This window comes from Haplochromis burtoni, unplaced genomic scaffold, assembly GCF_018398535.1.
Source record: "Haplochromis burtoni strain Fernald_Lab_line unplaced genomic scaffold, NCSU_Asbu1 Contig_1063, whole genome shotgun sequence".
In the NCBI taxonomy this organism is placed as follows: Eukaryota; Metazoa; Chordata; class Actinopteri; order Cichliformes; family Cichlidae; genus Haplochromis; species Haplochromis burtoni.
This window is the reverse complement of record NW_024583424.1, coordinates 1-16,682: the sequence shown is the minus strand read 5'-3', so window position 1 is coordinate 16,682 and position 16,682 is coordinate 1. Positions and strand designations below refer to the sequence as shown.

The 16,682-nt window shown below is 37.5% G+C and overlaps 1 protein-coding gene across 4 annotated transcripts; it reads left to right on the top strand.

Moving 5' to 3' along the window:
- Window positions 1-699: 699 nt before the first annotated feature.
- On the top strand, window positions 700-16,667 carry LOC102303663 (low affinity immunoglobulin gamma Fc region receptor II). 4 transcript variants are annotated; one of them, XM_042216454.1, is made up of 9 exons: window positions 700-1,080; window positions 11,099-11,172; window positions 11,434-11,478; window positions 11,682-11,951; window positions 12,038-12,298; window positions 12,548-12,691; window positions 12,828-12,866; window positions 15,409-15,474; window positions 16,261-16,667. In XM_042216454.1, exons 2-9 carry the CDS (start codon window positions 11,142-11,144, stop codon window positions 16,386-16,388), a joined length of 984 nt encoding a protein of 327 aa, XP_042072388.1. In that variant the 5' UTR covers window positions 700-1,080; window positions 11,099-11,141; the 3' UTR covers window positions 16,389-16,667. The 4 variants fall into 4 exon arrangements, with proteins under 4 accessions (XP_042072388.1, XP_042072389.1, XP_042072391.1 ...); XM_042216455.1 differs by lacking the exon at window positions 700-1,080 and having other exon boundaries at window positions 10,212-11,172; window positions 16,264-16,667; XM_042216457.1 differs by lacking the exons at window positions 700-1,080; window positions 12,828-12,866 and having other exon boundaries at window positions 10,212-11,172; window positions 16,264-16,667.
- Window positions 16,668-16,682: the final 15 nt, after the last annotated feature.

Sequence of the window (16,682 nt, the reverse complement as noted above, 5' to 3'; positions counted from 1 at the left end):
AACAAGTGGTGGAGGCAGCAGGTGGATGAAGGAAAGGGGACGCAGGAGGAAGAGAGACTGCCGGCCCGAGTGTCAGGTGAACTGAACTTCAGTTAAGAAGTTATAACCTGCAGTCTATCTGGGTCAGATATAAACCAAGTTTAGGTGGAGTTTATTTTCTTTATTTGCTGGTTTGTGTTGTTGTGTTTGCACATTTCTGTTGCTTGTGGGCTCGCACACAAGAATTTCACTCGCATGTGCTGTGCCAGTGTGCCTGCACATGCGATCAATAAACCAAGTTTAGGTGGAGTTTGATTTTTCCTTACGCTGACTTCTTCGTACTGCGTGCTAGCTAGCATGACGGAGTTTCTATACAGCTGGGTGGGTGCTATGTTACTGATGTTGAACTTTATTTTGTTCATAAGGTTAATTGTCAATGGAAAATTGTACTGTAGTCAGTATAAGCTTTTAATGATATAAGTTTACATGTGATAGAATCCTGCATGATGACCTTTTCCTTGCTTAGAACTGATTGTCCTTTATAAAACATGTTCTGATATTTTTATCTGAATCTTCCCACAGCGATAGTGGGAAGTTGAACAAGCAGTTCTGACCTCGCACACACACACACACAATCACATACGCACATGCTCACGTATCAACATTCCACTGAAAAAATGTTTTCATTTTTCTTGTGTATAAATAAAGACAAGTGCAAGAAGAGAGCAAACACTTCACAGGGCCCCCACTCTGATGTGAGCGCTCTGTGAGTGCCCTTGCAAGTAAAATCTGCAGTGTGTGTCTTTCTACTCTCTGACTCTCAGCTGAAGAAGTGTCTTTTAGAATAAATCTCTTGACATTTATTTTGGTCCTTCGTAGCCGGGGCAGAAACATCAGAACTGTTATCTGTGACTCTGTTCCAGGATCCAGCACTGATTCCTGACGCCGTGGGAAGCCAGCACCGAAGTCTGTGCACAGCCCTCTTAGACGAGGCCGAAAGCCCTGGGACGTTAGAATTCGGGTCCAGGCCGGTGTTTTTAGTCTGGTCCATGGCGGTGGGATTCAGTCTGGCGATCCGAACCACCAGTGAGACGTCTGAGGGTGAGAAACACTATTTTGGTATAAAACGGCCGAAAGGTTTTAAGAAACGTGAAATAAGGAATTAAAATAGTTTAAGTTCGCCAAAAGGAACCGTGTTTTGACCAGTTTTAGAGGTAGCCGAAATTATCTCGTGACAAATTAGCTCGCAAATGTCTATGTGTGTGTATGTGTCTGGAAGTAAGTTGATTTTACAGCACAATACGCTGCTGAACTACTTCCATTTTTGTTTTCTTTGCTGAGGCTCACGTGCTGGTGACAAAGGAGAACGGTTGAGTTTCATCTCATAAAACTGATACCGCTTCACCGTTAGGGTGAAGTCGAAGGCCGTATCAGTAAACCACTCTGAAGTCAAGCGTGCCAGCGACGGCCCAGCAAAATCTTTGAAAATGGGTGATAAACAAGTAAAATTAACACCTGATGAGAAATGTCTAGAAAAACAGCAAGCCGGAGCACGACTAATCCAAAAGAAAGAGAGAGGAATGCATAGTGGAAGAGCAAGAGGTAGAGGCAGGTTTAGACACACACCAAACAGTGGCTTTAACACTAGATGCTGGGAGTGTGGGAAAAAGGGACGCCTTGCACGTGACTGTAAGACACAGAGAACGCCCGGCACAGAATGACTGGCTGCAACCACTGTGGCTGCCACCACCCAGACAGATGAAAGGGAGAGGCAGACAGGCAAAAAATAATAAAAGCATTAACAAACAAAGAAGACAGAGACTCAGAACAGGATAGTAGCTCAGGTGAAGAGAGCAGTTCAGATCAGGAAGAACGATAATAATCCCTCACCTAAGTAAAAAATTAGAGATCAAAGTAGAAGTTTAAAAAGGGCTGGAAACAGACCCTGACTGAATACATATAAATACAAGAGGAATAAAGTTAAAATAAACCAAAAGGCTAATTGAATTAGACTTAACTGTAATGTATTCAAACTAATAATAGCAAGGATAACAACCTGTAAACTGGTATTAACAATGAAACATAGTTGGGATGACGACCATGCCCAGAATGAATAGAATGAATGAAAGCAGATAATTCACACAAACACACATTAAATGAAATAGAGAGATGCATAAGGTATATTAAGGTTGTGTCATTGTTCAGCCACGGAAAGTGTGGAAAACGTCTCCAGTTTACAAAAGGGTGAAACTGCAGATCACCCGCAGCCCTTGGTGGATACAAAATAAAAAGTAGATAAAATATTGTAATATACCATTGCTGTTATATAAAAATAATAGCATTAATAATGAAATAATATTAATATGAAGAGGCACCTCAGTCAGTTATGATGTGAGGTGGATAATTGTTAGAAATAGTCTGCATCGAGCTTAAGGTTGCTCAAATTCAGTACAATGATATATGAGATGAAGAAAATAAAGAGAATATCTAAACTAATTAAGTGCATAGAGACACTTGACCTGCTTGAAAACCTGTCATCCTGGATGAGACATTATTGAGATATAGAGCACACCTATACTAACAACTAATAAGCTAAAGCTAAAGCTACAAGAGTGAGAAGCTGAATTAAATATGCTAACTGCTAAGCTGATGAGCAAGTAACACGTTTTCTAGAGCAGGAGCTGCATGTGAGCTCAAACATGCAGCTGTCTGTGAGCTCAGTTTTCTTCCCTTCTGATTTGTTTTTGGCAGCAGCCTTTTTTGCATCCTGACTCATGTGTGTAAAGTGTTCATCAGCAATTTGTTTTGTTTTTTTGTTTTGTTTTGAAAAATAAGTAACTTTGTGATCACACTCGTGGATCACAGTGACATATAATGATTAGGCATATGATTTACTAATGCAGATGAAGTTTATTCTAAAGTTCAAGGAGAACAAAGAAGAACAGCATCTTCAGTTGTGTCTTGACTGTTGTTCTCTGTGTAGTGTGCTGAGTTTTTTGCTTTTTGTTTTTGTTTTTGACGTGTTGCTTGAGTGAGGAGCACTGTGACTTCTGAAGTAGCTCTCACCATGCGACCTTGATAATGATAAGTTCAGAGCCAGCTGAGAGCTGGGTTGTCTGCTTTGTTTTAAGTAACAAGGTAGAAAAGTTAAAACTTAGTTTCTTGTCTTGAAAGCTAAACAAAAAAAGGAGGTTTTGTGCTTCTCAGCCATAAACAACTACAATTTCATTTTCTGTTTTTTGAGAAAGGAAAATGTAATTTTTATAATAATAATAATAATAATAATAAAACAAAGAGTGATGTTTTGTTTAAGTGGTGAAGAGGAAGAGTGTAAGCAAAATACTATGGCTATGTTACGCCACTTGGCTGAGTTAGGACCACAAGGTATCTTTAAATAAACTCTAATTATGGAGACCTGAAGGCACATACCTAGGGCACACCCTCTCAGGTGAAGGCAGAAAGCTACTGAACAAAAGAAAAGAAGCCATACAAAATGCGCCACAGCCACAAAACTAAGCATTCACATCCTTTCTAACTGTCAGTGAGCCTGAGTTATGACCTTGGCTCCCTGTTTTTCTGCTTTCAACAAAAGGTGGGGGTGGAGCTCCCAATGTGCTCTGTTGTCTCTACTATCAGGGGGGAAAAAAGGGTCCCTGACTCTCTGAACACAATATTCTCTTCATAGCTCAGCAATATGAAATGTCATGAAATAGTGTAACTCACTCACAGAAAATCAGCAGCATATGATACAAACTTATCTAATACATCTAATGATTTTCACATTCTTTTAACTCAAAAGTATGATGCAAACTACAACTACATACTGATTACACAAGAAGTATGATGTGGCCTACAGCAGTATCATGATTCACTCATTTTGATTACAGGTATAATGTAACATATAACAGCATAATAATCTCACAACTGCTACAAGCACATTTGCCTTTCTTAACACACGTGAGAGAAAGGCAGCTGTTAAGAAAATGCCCTTTTGAGTGAGACAGGCCTACAGGCCCTGCATGCAAGTGTACTAACACACATACATGCAATGAAGAACAGCTTACACTATAGCACACACTATACATGCGCCTGTATCTCCCATTGGTGTTAAAACAGGAAAAACTTAACAGAGTTTTGTTATCAAATGTTGAATTTATCCACTGCTGACATTTAACTCTTCAGCTTGACAAAAGGTGAAACGTTTGTGAAAACAGAGAAGAAAAAATAAAGACAGAGAGAGTCTGGTATGACCAAGCAGTAATCAGACAATAAATTTAGTTGGTAATACAATACATTGTGAGATGCTTTCTGTTTGATTGATGCAACACAAGTAATTTACTGTATGAAGGAAATTCTCTTTTGTGATAATATTTTGAACGTGTATTTCTGTTGACCTGTCAACTTAGCGCATTATGAGCTGATATGCAAATTTGTTGATTGATACTAGATTTGGAAAAATGACTGGATTATAAAATAAGAGAATAAGAAGTAACAGAGGGTTGAAATCAGTTTCTTTTTTCTAGTGTGGAGGAAGGTTTTATCATGGCACACATCTGTTTACATGGGAGGAAACTCCTCATGTGATATGACATTTAGCAATTTGCAAATGTGCAGCACATCAGAAGGATGACGCTGAAATTACAAAGGGAAACAATTTTGCTGACAAAGCTGCAAAAGCAGCAGCCACAGCAACCACAGTCTTACTAACAACTCATGAAAACCACACCAGTCCACTATCTGTACTGCAGGACGAACAAAAAGCAGCCTCACCAAGAGAACAGAAGCAAAACACGGCAAAGTACTAGACACTGATGACATAGTGAAAATAGCAGGAAAACCCATTCTTCCCAAGTCATTACACAAAACAGCCGCTCTAGTGAGGCATGGTTTTGAGCCATGGCTCATCAGGAGGGATAATCTGAGGGATGGTCTTTATGGTAAACCGACAATTCTACACTATAAATTTTGAAACTTCAGCAAAAGAATATGTGAGAACATGCATGACCTGCCAAAAACGGGGCGGGGTGTATATATATTAGGACATAATAAATCCTATTCCCAATGGTTAAATGTTTATAGTTTACCAAATGGACCTTATGCACTAGCAGATTTGTTTTGGATATGTGAAGAAGAAATTAAGTCAGTTCTATTACCAAATTGGAAAGGCATTTGTGCTCCTGTAATATTAACGGCTCAATTTTATGTAATTAATTTTGCAGACAAAGAAGAAAATGCCCTTACACACACACACACACACACACACACACACACACACACACACACACACACACACACAGCAAATGTTTTTCATGCAGCACATTCAAAAACATGTCTCTTAGAAAACAGTAACGTGGTAACAGAGATGCTGAAAGCAACATAATGAATCCCTTAATGTCTTTCTGCCTAATTTGGTCAACTCCAAGCCAAACTGGGTCTTAGCTCTAACTTCTGTCATGGAATTACTGGAGTTGCATCTGGAAGCACTCAAAGCTTTGCAAACGCTAGTATATAATTTGCCTTACACATGGCTCACCACAATTTTACAACCATTTTCTAAACAGTTCTATTTACTCAGTTTTTGTCTTGGCACGAGGCGTGAATGGGCATTGACAATATATTAAATAATTGATGGTATTTTGAAGAGATGGTACAATACCACTTTTTTATGTCCGATACTACTATCATAAATTTTGATATCTGCCAATACCGATATGAATCCGATATAGTGTTTTTCTAATCAATAAAACTGTTTTTTAATTCTTGCTGTCATTTTGTACTAAGTTCATACTCAAGTTTAAAAAAACAAACAAAAAACACTAAAGCTACTTCTTTATACTGTATGCAAAAAATACACTGCACCCAAAATATTTCATAGTTCAGCAATACTGATCAATCTTTATTTTAACTTTTAGCAGAACCTTTAACCTAATATTTAAAGTAATAAAAGTAATAATGAAGTAATTTATATAATATATGTATGTAATATATAAAGTAAAAATAAAAAGTAATTTATAATGCAATTTTATGTAGATTTAAAAAAACTCTGGTTCTGAAAAAATAAGTATAAGCGCAATATCAGTACAAATTAATGTTTCTATTCAACAACTAAAGAGTTGTAGAATGGACCCTTTTATACTTAAAGCTTAACATAAATAGACATCCAGAGTGGAAAGCAGTGCAAATAAATGCAAACACAGCTTCATGACACTCATCTTTCATCAAGATGGATGTCAGTGTAAGCTGTTTCTATCATATTTAACCTGAATTTTGTGTAATTTCTATTCAAAACTGTGTTTTTCATAAATTTATTTTAGAACCACAAAACACACAGACATTGGAGCTCTGTATATTGGTTGTTGAGCTTAAGGTGGGAATGCTTTACAAACGTTCAGAGAAGAACTTACACACCTGCTTTACTTGTCTGGGTTGGCCTGCTCGAAGATGAAATGCTGGTTTGGCAGCACAGACTGAGACTCCAGATGCTCCAAATGCTTTCAGTGTGAAGTAACTCGCTCTATCATGTGACGGACACTTCTCACTACCTGGATTATGTCATGTCATAAGTTTTGTGAGGTGCTTTTGTGATATTTAAAGGATTGGATTACATTTTTTATTTCTCCCTGATCTCCGACTCCGAGTAATTTAGGTCAGGATCAGACTGATACCGATGCTGTATATTGGATCAGTCTGTCTCTAGTAGATACAACCATGGTCTCGCAGAGAATCATACCCACACCTATTCCTTCTATATGGAGGTCTCTGATGAATTATTAGTTGAAGGTGTGGGAAACGGGGAGACCAGGAAGGCAAATCTACAGAAAGGGGCGTCCCAAATCATTTGTGCAAGATGACCCCAATCAGTTGACAGTCACTGGGTGAGGCAGTGGCCTTTTTGATTATTGTGTTATTATTTTATTCTATTTTAAATTAAGCTAAAAAAGATGTGCTCAAATGAGGAAGAAGAAAAGAGAACAGAATATTTAGGGCTGCCAGGACCTTCAGTTGTTGTCTTTGATTGTTGTTTATTATGCTGAAAAACAAGGCCCAGGCAGACTGAGGCTTGAAGGTGATTTTAACTGATAAATAACACAAGTAGGATTCAAAATTCAATTCATAAGTTAAATAATATTTTTTTTATAATATCTTTATTCTGTCTTTATTTACTCATTCCTTTGACATTACTCCAAGATGTCACTAGGTGGCGCATGGCGCTAAGTAGAAATGGAAACCCCCTTAGAGGCAAGCGTGTCAAGCTGTACACAAGCTCATGTTCTGTCCCTCTTTATTATAATATACTGGCAACATAACCCTCATGAAGGCACCATCCATACATAATTTTAGGGGCTCTGCTAATGTTAGGATCTTTTCAACGGGGGAATATGAGTGCTAAAACAATGGGATCAGATGTAAAAGTAGCCATTATGGAGCCTGAGTGCTCTGAGTATCAACTCTTTCTCATTAGGAGAATGTGGGAGGCATAAACTTCTCATAATATGCACATGTAAATATCACTCTGGTATTAAGGAACTTTAATGGAAATGAAAGGCTCAGATCAACCATGTCAATCTGCATAAATCTGCATAAGTGTTGCTGTGTGGGAAAATGTTTGCACTGCTTCATGATGTACTTATACATGTATTGAAAGGTACTGCCAGTACTACAGAGGCACTGACTTGTAAATTCGTCTCTGCACACTTGCAGTGTAATATGTATAAGGTACGCATTGCTGCAACATATAGTTACATTTCCACTGCAGATTACAACTGATTTAGTTTATTGCTATGAATCAAGAATAAAAAAGTGAATGTGAAATGACTACAAGTTGTGTTGAAGGCAGCACTAGTGTGACTTTCTGGTTATAAATGGAATTACTGAGGTTTAACCCATATAACAGCAGCTTTGAAAACTATTTAGAGTTGTTTCAAGTCTGTTTTTGTGTCTGATGCAAAACATCACTCAGCTCAGTGTTTGTCTCCCTTTCTTTTTTTTCTTCTTCTTCTTTTTTATTTATTTATTTATTTTTTGTTGCCTGTCCTGTTTGGTTTTTTAGCCGTCAGAATTTATCTCTGAAAGCCAACAAATATACCCAACGGATTTGCTTTGCCAAGTGAATCATCACAGCCTTGTCATTTTGGTCCATTTGATCGACCTTTGTTGTTGTCATTTATTTTATTTGGTTTTCAGTTGTTGCTGAGGACAGACATGGCTGGGGAAAAAGGGAGAGAGAAAGATGAAGGAGCAGAAAAACAGAGAGGAAGGACACTTAAAAGAAAAAAAAATCTCCTGGATCACTTGTTGAGAGAGAATAAAAAGAGAGAACAAAAAAAGACAGCAACATAATAAACACAGCACCATTGCATTAATCTAGATAACAGTAAATAAAATCCATCCATCCATTCGCTTATCCTTTTCAGGGTCGCGGGGGGCGCTGGAGCCTATCCCAGCTGTCATAGGGCAAGAGGCGGGGTACACCCTGGACAGGTCGCCAGTCTGTCGCAGGGCCAACACACAGGGACAGACAACCATTCGCACTCACATTCACACCTAGTGACAATTTGGATTATCCAATTAACCTATCCCCACAAGCTGCATGTCTTTGGACGGTGGGAGGAAGCCGGAGTACCCGGAGGGAACCCACGCAAACACGGGGAGAACATGCAAACTCCACACAGAAAGACCCCGGCCTGGTGTTGGAATTGAACTCAGGACCTTCTTGCTGTGCAGCAACAGTGCTAACCACCGTGCCACCATGTTGTTGTGCAGCACGCAGGATAGACAGCACATAATGTGCTTTGAGGTAGCAGCCAAGAAAGGTGTAGTTTGTGTCTGTTAACACCTTTGTGCACACCTGTGTGGACCAGCACACTTGTATTCAAAAGGTTTCTCCAAGTAACAATCTGCTAGAGGGTGTGGGGAGCCATAGCTCTGTCCCCCAGGGCATGAAGCAGGCATAGGGGACATAAAGCTGATTCTTCTGTCCTCACACAGTGAGGATCTGAAATTCTTCTCTTATTTTTTTTTCAGTATTACAGTACAGTACTTTAATCCATAGTTACTGATTAATGAGGAGTTACTGAAGTACAAGCTTTTTTTGTAAAAAAAAAGAAAAGATGTCTTTACAGATGTGGCAAGAGACTAAAAACATGCTGTTGTTTGCACATATTTAATATTCAGCTCTGCACAGGAGCTGAACCCTGACAGCCGAGTGCTCATCTTAGCTAGGATTGTAGTTACGGATTAGCTTACAAACACGTTTAACTTACCGAAAAAGTGCAGCAGGGCCTCGGGTCCTTCTGTCGGGTAGTCCAGTTTACTGAAGAACACCTCAGGCTGTCAGGTTAAAACACTCGGTCGTGTTTTCGTAGCGTAAACGCTGGCCCTCCTCTCAGAGCCTACGCTCTATCTGCTATTCCCGAACAGAGATACGCAAGTTTCTCCGTGACTGCAGCTGCCAGTCAAAGCTGTTATGATGACGTTTCACCCCAATTTAACATCACCGCGGTAGGAATTAGAATCAAACTTATGGGAGAGGAGACCCCTTGAACATCAATCAGCGTGATGAGAACTATTGATAACAAAAGAAAGAATCTTTGGAAAAAAATTATCTGAGGATATTATTTTATTGTCCCATCTGCTAACACGGAGCAGGCGGGGTTTATGACCTATACCAGGGGGCGATAGGTTGCATGGTTGCACCGGTATCGATACCGGATACCGGTACCCATCCGTACTTTGGAGGGCCTGAGATGTTCCCAGAAAGGTGGAGTCTGGGATCGACCTGACATATAGACACAGACGAACAGGTGCACACAGGCACAAATGTGCACTCCCACCCTCATGCATACATCCCCTGTGCGTTTGCATGGGTTAATGAAGACCCGTTATTTTAAGAATCAGTTCAGTTCAGTTCTTTTTTATTTCAAACATATACATTCACCAACGTTTCATAAAATCATTCCATACAGTTGTTTGAAAAGGAGTAGGCAGAAGTATATACTTATTTAGCCCTACCCCCTCAGGTTTACATCCTCATCATCTAAATTTGAACAACAAAAACGTATACAATGCCTTCAACTTAGAACATAACATCTCAAAAAAATATTTTCACATGTTCAACTAAAACTATATTTAGATTTGCTAATTTGCAGAAGAAAATAAACATCAGTTTGACTGCTGTCTTGGGTTAATTGCATTTTCTTCATTCTTATACTTATTTAAAATTTCTTTTTTGAGTTTTATAAATGGTAAGTCTGAAATCTCTAGATTATTGCATATTGCCTGTTCTACATCTAGCCAAGGCTCATCTAAGGGGGTATGACATGAACGGAAGCCTGTTGGCTAAGAAGTAGTGTTGAAAGTTAGGCAGATCTAGTCCTCCTTTAAATTTGGTCCTGAACGCGGGGGTTTGTCTTTCCAAAGGAAGAAATATATGAATTCAGAGATCTGAACCAATCTTGTGATGGTTCGTTCGGGGTCATTGAAAATAAATAGTTTATTTTTGGCAAGACCATAATTTTTATAGCAGTGCTCCTTCCCATGAGTGATATGGGTAGAGATTAACATCTAGCCAGATCACCTTCTACTTTCTTTAGAAGTGGGATGTGGTTTAACTTTATTAAATCTGCAAGCTTAGGAGAGATATTAATACCTAAGTATTTAATATTTCCAGGTTGAAGTGGGGTAGAAGAAGAATTATGGAAGGAGCAATAAATTGGAAGAACTGTAGATTTTGACCAGTAAATTGAATAATCTGAAACTCTTGTGTTTGCCTCTGTGTCAGACTGTGAGAACACAGCTCTGTTATTGACGCTGGTGTCCCACCAGTTTAATATCTGTACAACTACACGGTGCAAAATATTCATTTAGTCAGTGCTTTGTTATTGGTGATCAGTTCAAATGACTTAAAGCAACATGAGCTTTTTTTAGTGCTACCATGGCAATTTAGTTATAAACTGTTAGGATTACTGTGACTGGCTAGGCCATCACTGGTATAATGAAAGCATAAAAAACCGTTAAATGGCTACAAATAGATTTGAAAGCATCAGTATGTGCTCTCTCACCTACCACAGCAACAGCTCTGCTTCTCTGAAAACTATTTTCACATAGTTGTTTTACAAAGGTCATACAGGAAGCATCTATTGGTTGGTCTCCGGCAAGACATCATGGAGGTCAGAGCTCTGTGCATCAGACTGTGTAAGTACTGTCTCAGTTTATACATGAAAATTAAACTATAAAGAGTTTGTTAAGGTTAACAATGTTGTTAAAAGGCTGTGGTTATTTAAAGCTTTCATGTAGCAGAAACCTTTGGTGACACCTTAGAAATAACAAGTACAAAGTAATGTTTCTATTCAACAACTTAACAAGGAATAGCACTATTAACTCTAAGAGTTGGCAACTCTAAAGATGTCTGAAGATGTGGGTACATCTTATAGTAACTATTTTTGGTCTTTTTAGTGATGACTGTGCTGATTCTGCTGTGTGCACATGCTCAGAAAGTTGGTGAGTAATATCTGTTTGCTTATTTATCATTTTGTGATTGGAGGAAAAGATGGCTTATTTAAACACCAAAAAGAACATTTTGGTCAATCACCACCTTTACTGGGTTTGGTCACAAAAGTTGTTATGCACATTTTATTGGTTATCACATTTTATTAATTCGCAATAACATTGAATGTTTTTTGTGTTTTGTCATTTTTTCTCAGATGCAGTTTATCTTCATATTGTTCCAAACAAATCCCAGTTTTTTGAATATGAGTCAGTTAGTTTTTACTGTGAGGAGCCTTCTCATGGAGATGTGTTATATAAGATGACAGAGGAAGCAAAGCAATGCAACAAAACCAGTGGGAAAACAACAGTAACGACAACAGGCTCAAAGTGCACCATTCATCCTCTTTATGCACGTGACAGTGGAGAATACTGGTGTGGGACAGCAGGAGGGAAGAGAAGCAAGAATATCGGCATTACTGTCACTGGTATGATTGAAAAAAGGCAATAATATTTTGTCACAAACAAACACACAAGTTCAACATTTTATAAATTTAAGTCACTTGTTGTTCAGCTGGTTCTGTGATCCTGGAGAGTCCTGCTGTTCCTGTGATGGAGGGAGATGCTGTGACGCTGCGCTGCAGAAACAAGATCCTTTCCTCCAGCATCGCAGCTGATTTCTACAAATATGGGCGTCACATAGGGAGCAGCTCAAGAGGAAACTTGACCATCAACAGAGTTTCCAAGTCTGATGAAGGACTTTACAAGTGCAAAATCTCAGGAGGTGGAGAATCACCAGAGAGCTGGCTGTCTGTCTCTGCGCCACGTCTCACAGGTGAGAAACAGCAATTTTTCAAAATATTTATACAAACGTGTGATACAAATATTTGCCTTTTCTCTTTTTGTTTTTTTCTGAAAGAGGCTTAAAGCAAAGCTGTGAAATTTGTGCAGTTAATTAATCGGTTATTTAAGAAGGTTATTTGAAATTTTTTAGAGGAGTTGATTACAAGATTTGTAACATTTTAAACATTATGTAAGTGTTAAGAAGCAAAATTAACATTTCATCTTTCTTCATACGCTCAAGATATAAATCCAACAACTAATCTAGATGGTTGCAAAGAGAAGTGCCACTATGCAGATTCAACACCTTGGATCATTGCAACTATTTTACTGAGTACTCTGGTTGTGGTGGTGGGACTCTATCTTATCGGCAAAGATATGTACAGAGGTAAAGTAAATACACACACACACACACACACATATATATATATATATATATATATATATACACACACTTTTTTTTAACTTTTTTTTATTTATTTATTTATTTTACTTTTTTTTTACTTTTTTTTTTTTTACTGCAGGCTCAAAAAGGGATCAAATGGGACAGAACACAGAACACAGTAAGAAATGCCTTTACGATTAAGGTGCACTAGCCAGCCTCCCTTCAAAACCAAAGTTATATTAAGTTTCTCATAAGAAACCTTTTTTTTATAGATAGGCATCACATTTGAAAACAGGCATGTTTGAATGTTCACTTCCTGGAATTGCACCTCAGATAAGGTATCTAATGTGAAGGTCATGATCTAGCTAATGCAGGTCAGAATAGGTTTGCTTGTTTTATAACCTGAGACATGCCTTTGGTTTTCACTTGAACTTAAATCTATTTTAGAAATAATTTCTGGAATTTTGTACATACTTGAAAATTTTTATCGTATTTTTTGCACAATAAGGCGCACTTAAAAATCTTTGAATCTTCTCAAAAATCAAAAAACAGTGCACCTTATAATCCGGTGCACCTTATGTATTAAGTCTGGTTGTGTGTACTGACCTTGAACCAATTTTATGTGGTACACGGTGCTAAAAAATCTGTCAAAAAAAATGTTTTAGTACGGCTTTGGTAAGCTACTAAGCCGCACTGCTTGATGGATTGTCGGAGCAACAGCTACTGCAGTCAGGAGCCTCGCGGAGTAATCTGGGTCCAAACTCCACTTCAGGTCAAACGATCACTGAGAGTTAAAAATTGTCTAAATTATTTCTTCTTTAATAAAATGATCAGTGTTGCTGCTTTACCAGGTGTAAAAATTAAGTTTATCATCCAGGCATCCATGAAAACAACATTTCTTAACCCTCTGGGGTCGACGGACGTGCCGGCGCGTCAAAATCACATGACCAATTTAAGATAACACAGCTACAATATGCAGCGACTCAGAGTCTCCATTTAAACTTCAAACTTCAAGACTTCAAACTATATAACAGTTGTGAATTGTGTCGATGGGCCATGTTAAAAAAAAAACCCAGAGTTATGATAAAAAATACACGCAATGTTTATTTTCTGAACAAAACAGTGGCGTTTACAGCAGGAAGAACGGTAAAAACGACGTTTTCTACAGACAGCGCTAGCAAACACTCTCTGCTTGCGAGTGAAAAAAGAAAAAGAAAAAACACCCCTTCCCTATTGGTGTTAGAGTTTACCATGTCAGCCAATCAAAAAAATGATATGGCAACATGTGGCACTTGGTTGCTTAGGGAGAAGGAGGAAGTTTTAGGAGTGACACCCGTGACGGAAAGCGGGCGAGCGAAAGAAAGAAAGAGAGCGAGTTTTCATATGTGAGACATTAGTGACGTTTAGCGTGTTGTGTAGTTATTGTTTTGTATTGCGTGTCAGTTAGACTGCTGAATTTCACATTTGCTCCAAAAAAGCCATAAAAGGCAGATTCCAGTGTAAACGCTGTTCCCAAATGCACAACTGGACTGATGCACCTCCTGCTGTCAGACCTGCAGGGTTTAGGCCTGTGGTGTTCTCCTCTGTCTTATACTGAACACAAACTATTTTTTTGGACTGGCACAAATAATTTGTGTGCCTTCTTATTTGATGCAGAACACCTGATTGTTCTGTAAATAGATTTAAATGGTTATATAAAAAACGCCTGAGGCCTTGGCTGCATTTTTAGGTAAATAGTACCATATAACTTTGTTGTTTGCAAAACTTGTGCATAATTTTTAGAAATGTACAATTTCTATTTGCATTTCAAGTTATGAAAATGATTCGTTAAACATGTTTGTGGGTTTTACAGTAAAAAATATAACTTTTTTCTACTCGGATTTTGAATTTTTTGTCTGAATTTAGATCAACTGTGCTAATATAGTATACCAAAATGAAAAAATAACTCAAATTTCAGATATTTGAGGTTGTGCTGAAAATAATGTACCAAACAAGGCAAGAAAAACATATTTTAAAGGTGAAATATAGAGGTAAAATCAAAAGTAGTCAAAAACGGCCAATTATACCCTGGACCCCAGAGGGTTAAATTATAAATGGAGTTAGAAGTTAGCAAGAAGAATGACTTGATTAAAGTTTGACTTATCTGACTGTTTTGTTTCGCTTAATGCACCTTATCGCCTATGGCACGAAAAATATGGCACTTAAAAAGCCCATGAATTAAAAAACAAAACAATACAAAAAAAGCAACAAAACATGAACTTATTTCTGTTTTTCATTTTGCATAAATAGACTAAGATTTTTTTTCATGTATTCATTTTAATCAATATGAATGTGTGGGAAAATCTAGATATGTACCTGTTCAATTCCATTTAAAGTACATAATCACAACAATTGTTAGGTATAGACCTGCAATAATACAGAGAAAACTCAAAATTAAATGATGCAATTTGACTTATTTCTGAATGTCTAAATCAAGCATGGTGTGTAGCATTTATGTTGGAGTATTTAGTGTTGTGTTTAGGAATTGTGCATAACTTACAGCTAGCTTGTGCTTAATTGCCATTGTTTCCAACACAACCTCACAACAGGGGTTGTGTTTCTTAATTTGGAATATCAGAAAACATCACACTAGTTCTGTTAAATACAAGAAAAGGCAGACATTTGTTGTAATTACTGATGTTTCTGTGGTTATCTGCTCCCTCACTGTTTGTCTCCATCAGATGAAGTTGAATTGTGTCCTGATCCAGTTTATCATTCTTTGGGCCAGGGTGACACTCAACCTCTAGGTGAGAATCATTGTGATATTATAGCATAGTCCTGTTTTGTAATAATACGATAATAATACAATAATAATACAATAATAATACAATAAGGCAATTCAGAAAAATCTGCTTAAAAAGTCAACTGCTGTCTCCCCTAGAAATCTCCATAACCCCACAGCTGTGTCATCAGTACCACTCATCTTTCAACTCTTCATTATCTTCATAGCTGCCCTCATTTCCTCCTTACTAATCCTCTGCACTTGAAGATTCACTAACTCTCCTCAATCTGCCCCCCACCGCTTTCTCATTTGCTGATCCCTTCCATTGAATGCTTGCCTACACTTATTTATTCCATCATTAAGACTCATTGTCTTCTTTTGTCTGTCCAGCAAACACTTTCTTGACATTTTACCTAACAGACCATGTTTCACCATAACCATTTTCATCATAAAAAAAAATCCTTTTACCAAATACTGCAAATAAATTACCACTTTATTGATAGCATAGTATCACATTGTTGCTGGTTTTGTTACTTAGGTGTTGTTACACGTTTTGCTTCTGTTGATTACCCCATTATATAAATTTCAGTTTGACATTATTCAGCTAAAATCCGACACTGTATTTTTGTATTCCTTTCTAATAATTATGTTGTAATTACATTGTTCTTCCTCTTTGTTGCATCTATTATTACAATTATTACAAAATATAAACAATGTTATTGCTGAGATGTGATGAAACGCGTTGCAAATAAGTGTTTAAATTACATACAGTTTTTCTAATCAACATATTCAATTCTATTTCTCTTCAAAGCAGAAACAGCAAAACCCACTGTTGATTCACCAGCTATCTGCCAACCTGTGGCAGAGGATACTTGCTATTCTACAATAATAATAAAAAAAAAAACATGCTCATCAATGAGTGAGACTGAAAACAAGTAACAAGTTACTCAGAATTATCCGGTATTGTATATCATGCATTATTTTGCAGTCAGTTAAAACTGTGTATTCTCAAGTTCTTTCTGTATTGCAGGTCTGTGTATAATGATACATAAACAATCGACAATTATTATAAATGAGAGAACAAATTTACTTCAGATTTGATGTTAATTCACTAAATAGTGTTAATTCACTAATTAAATGTAAGTAATTTGAATTCCAAATGTTAAAGTTGATCACATGCTCAATTATCTGCATGTCATTTTTTCTAGCTTTCTTTCTCAGTTACAAATGAGG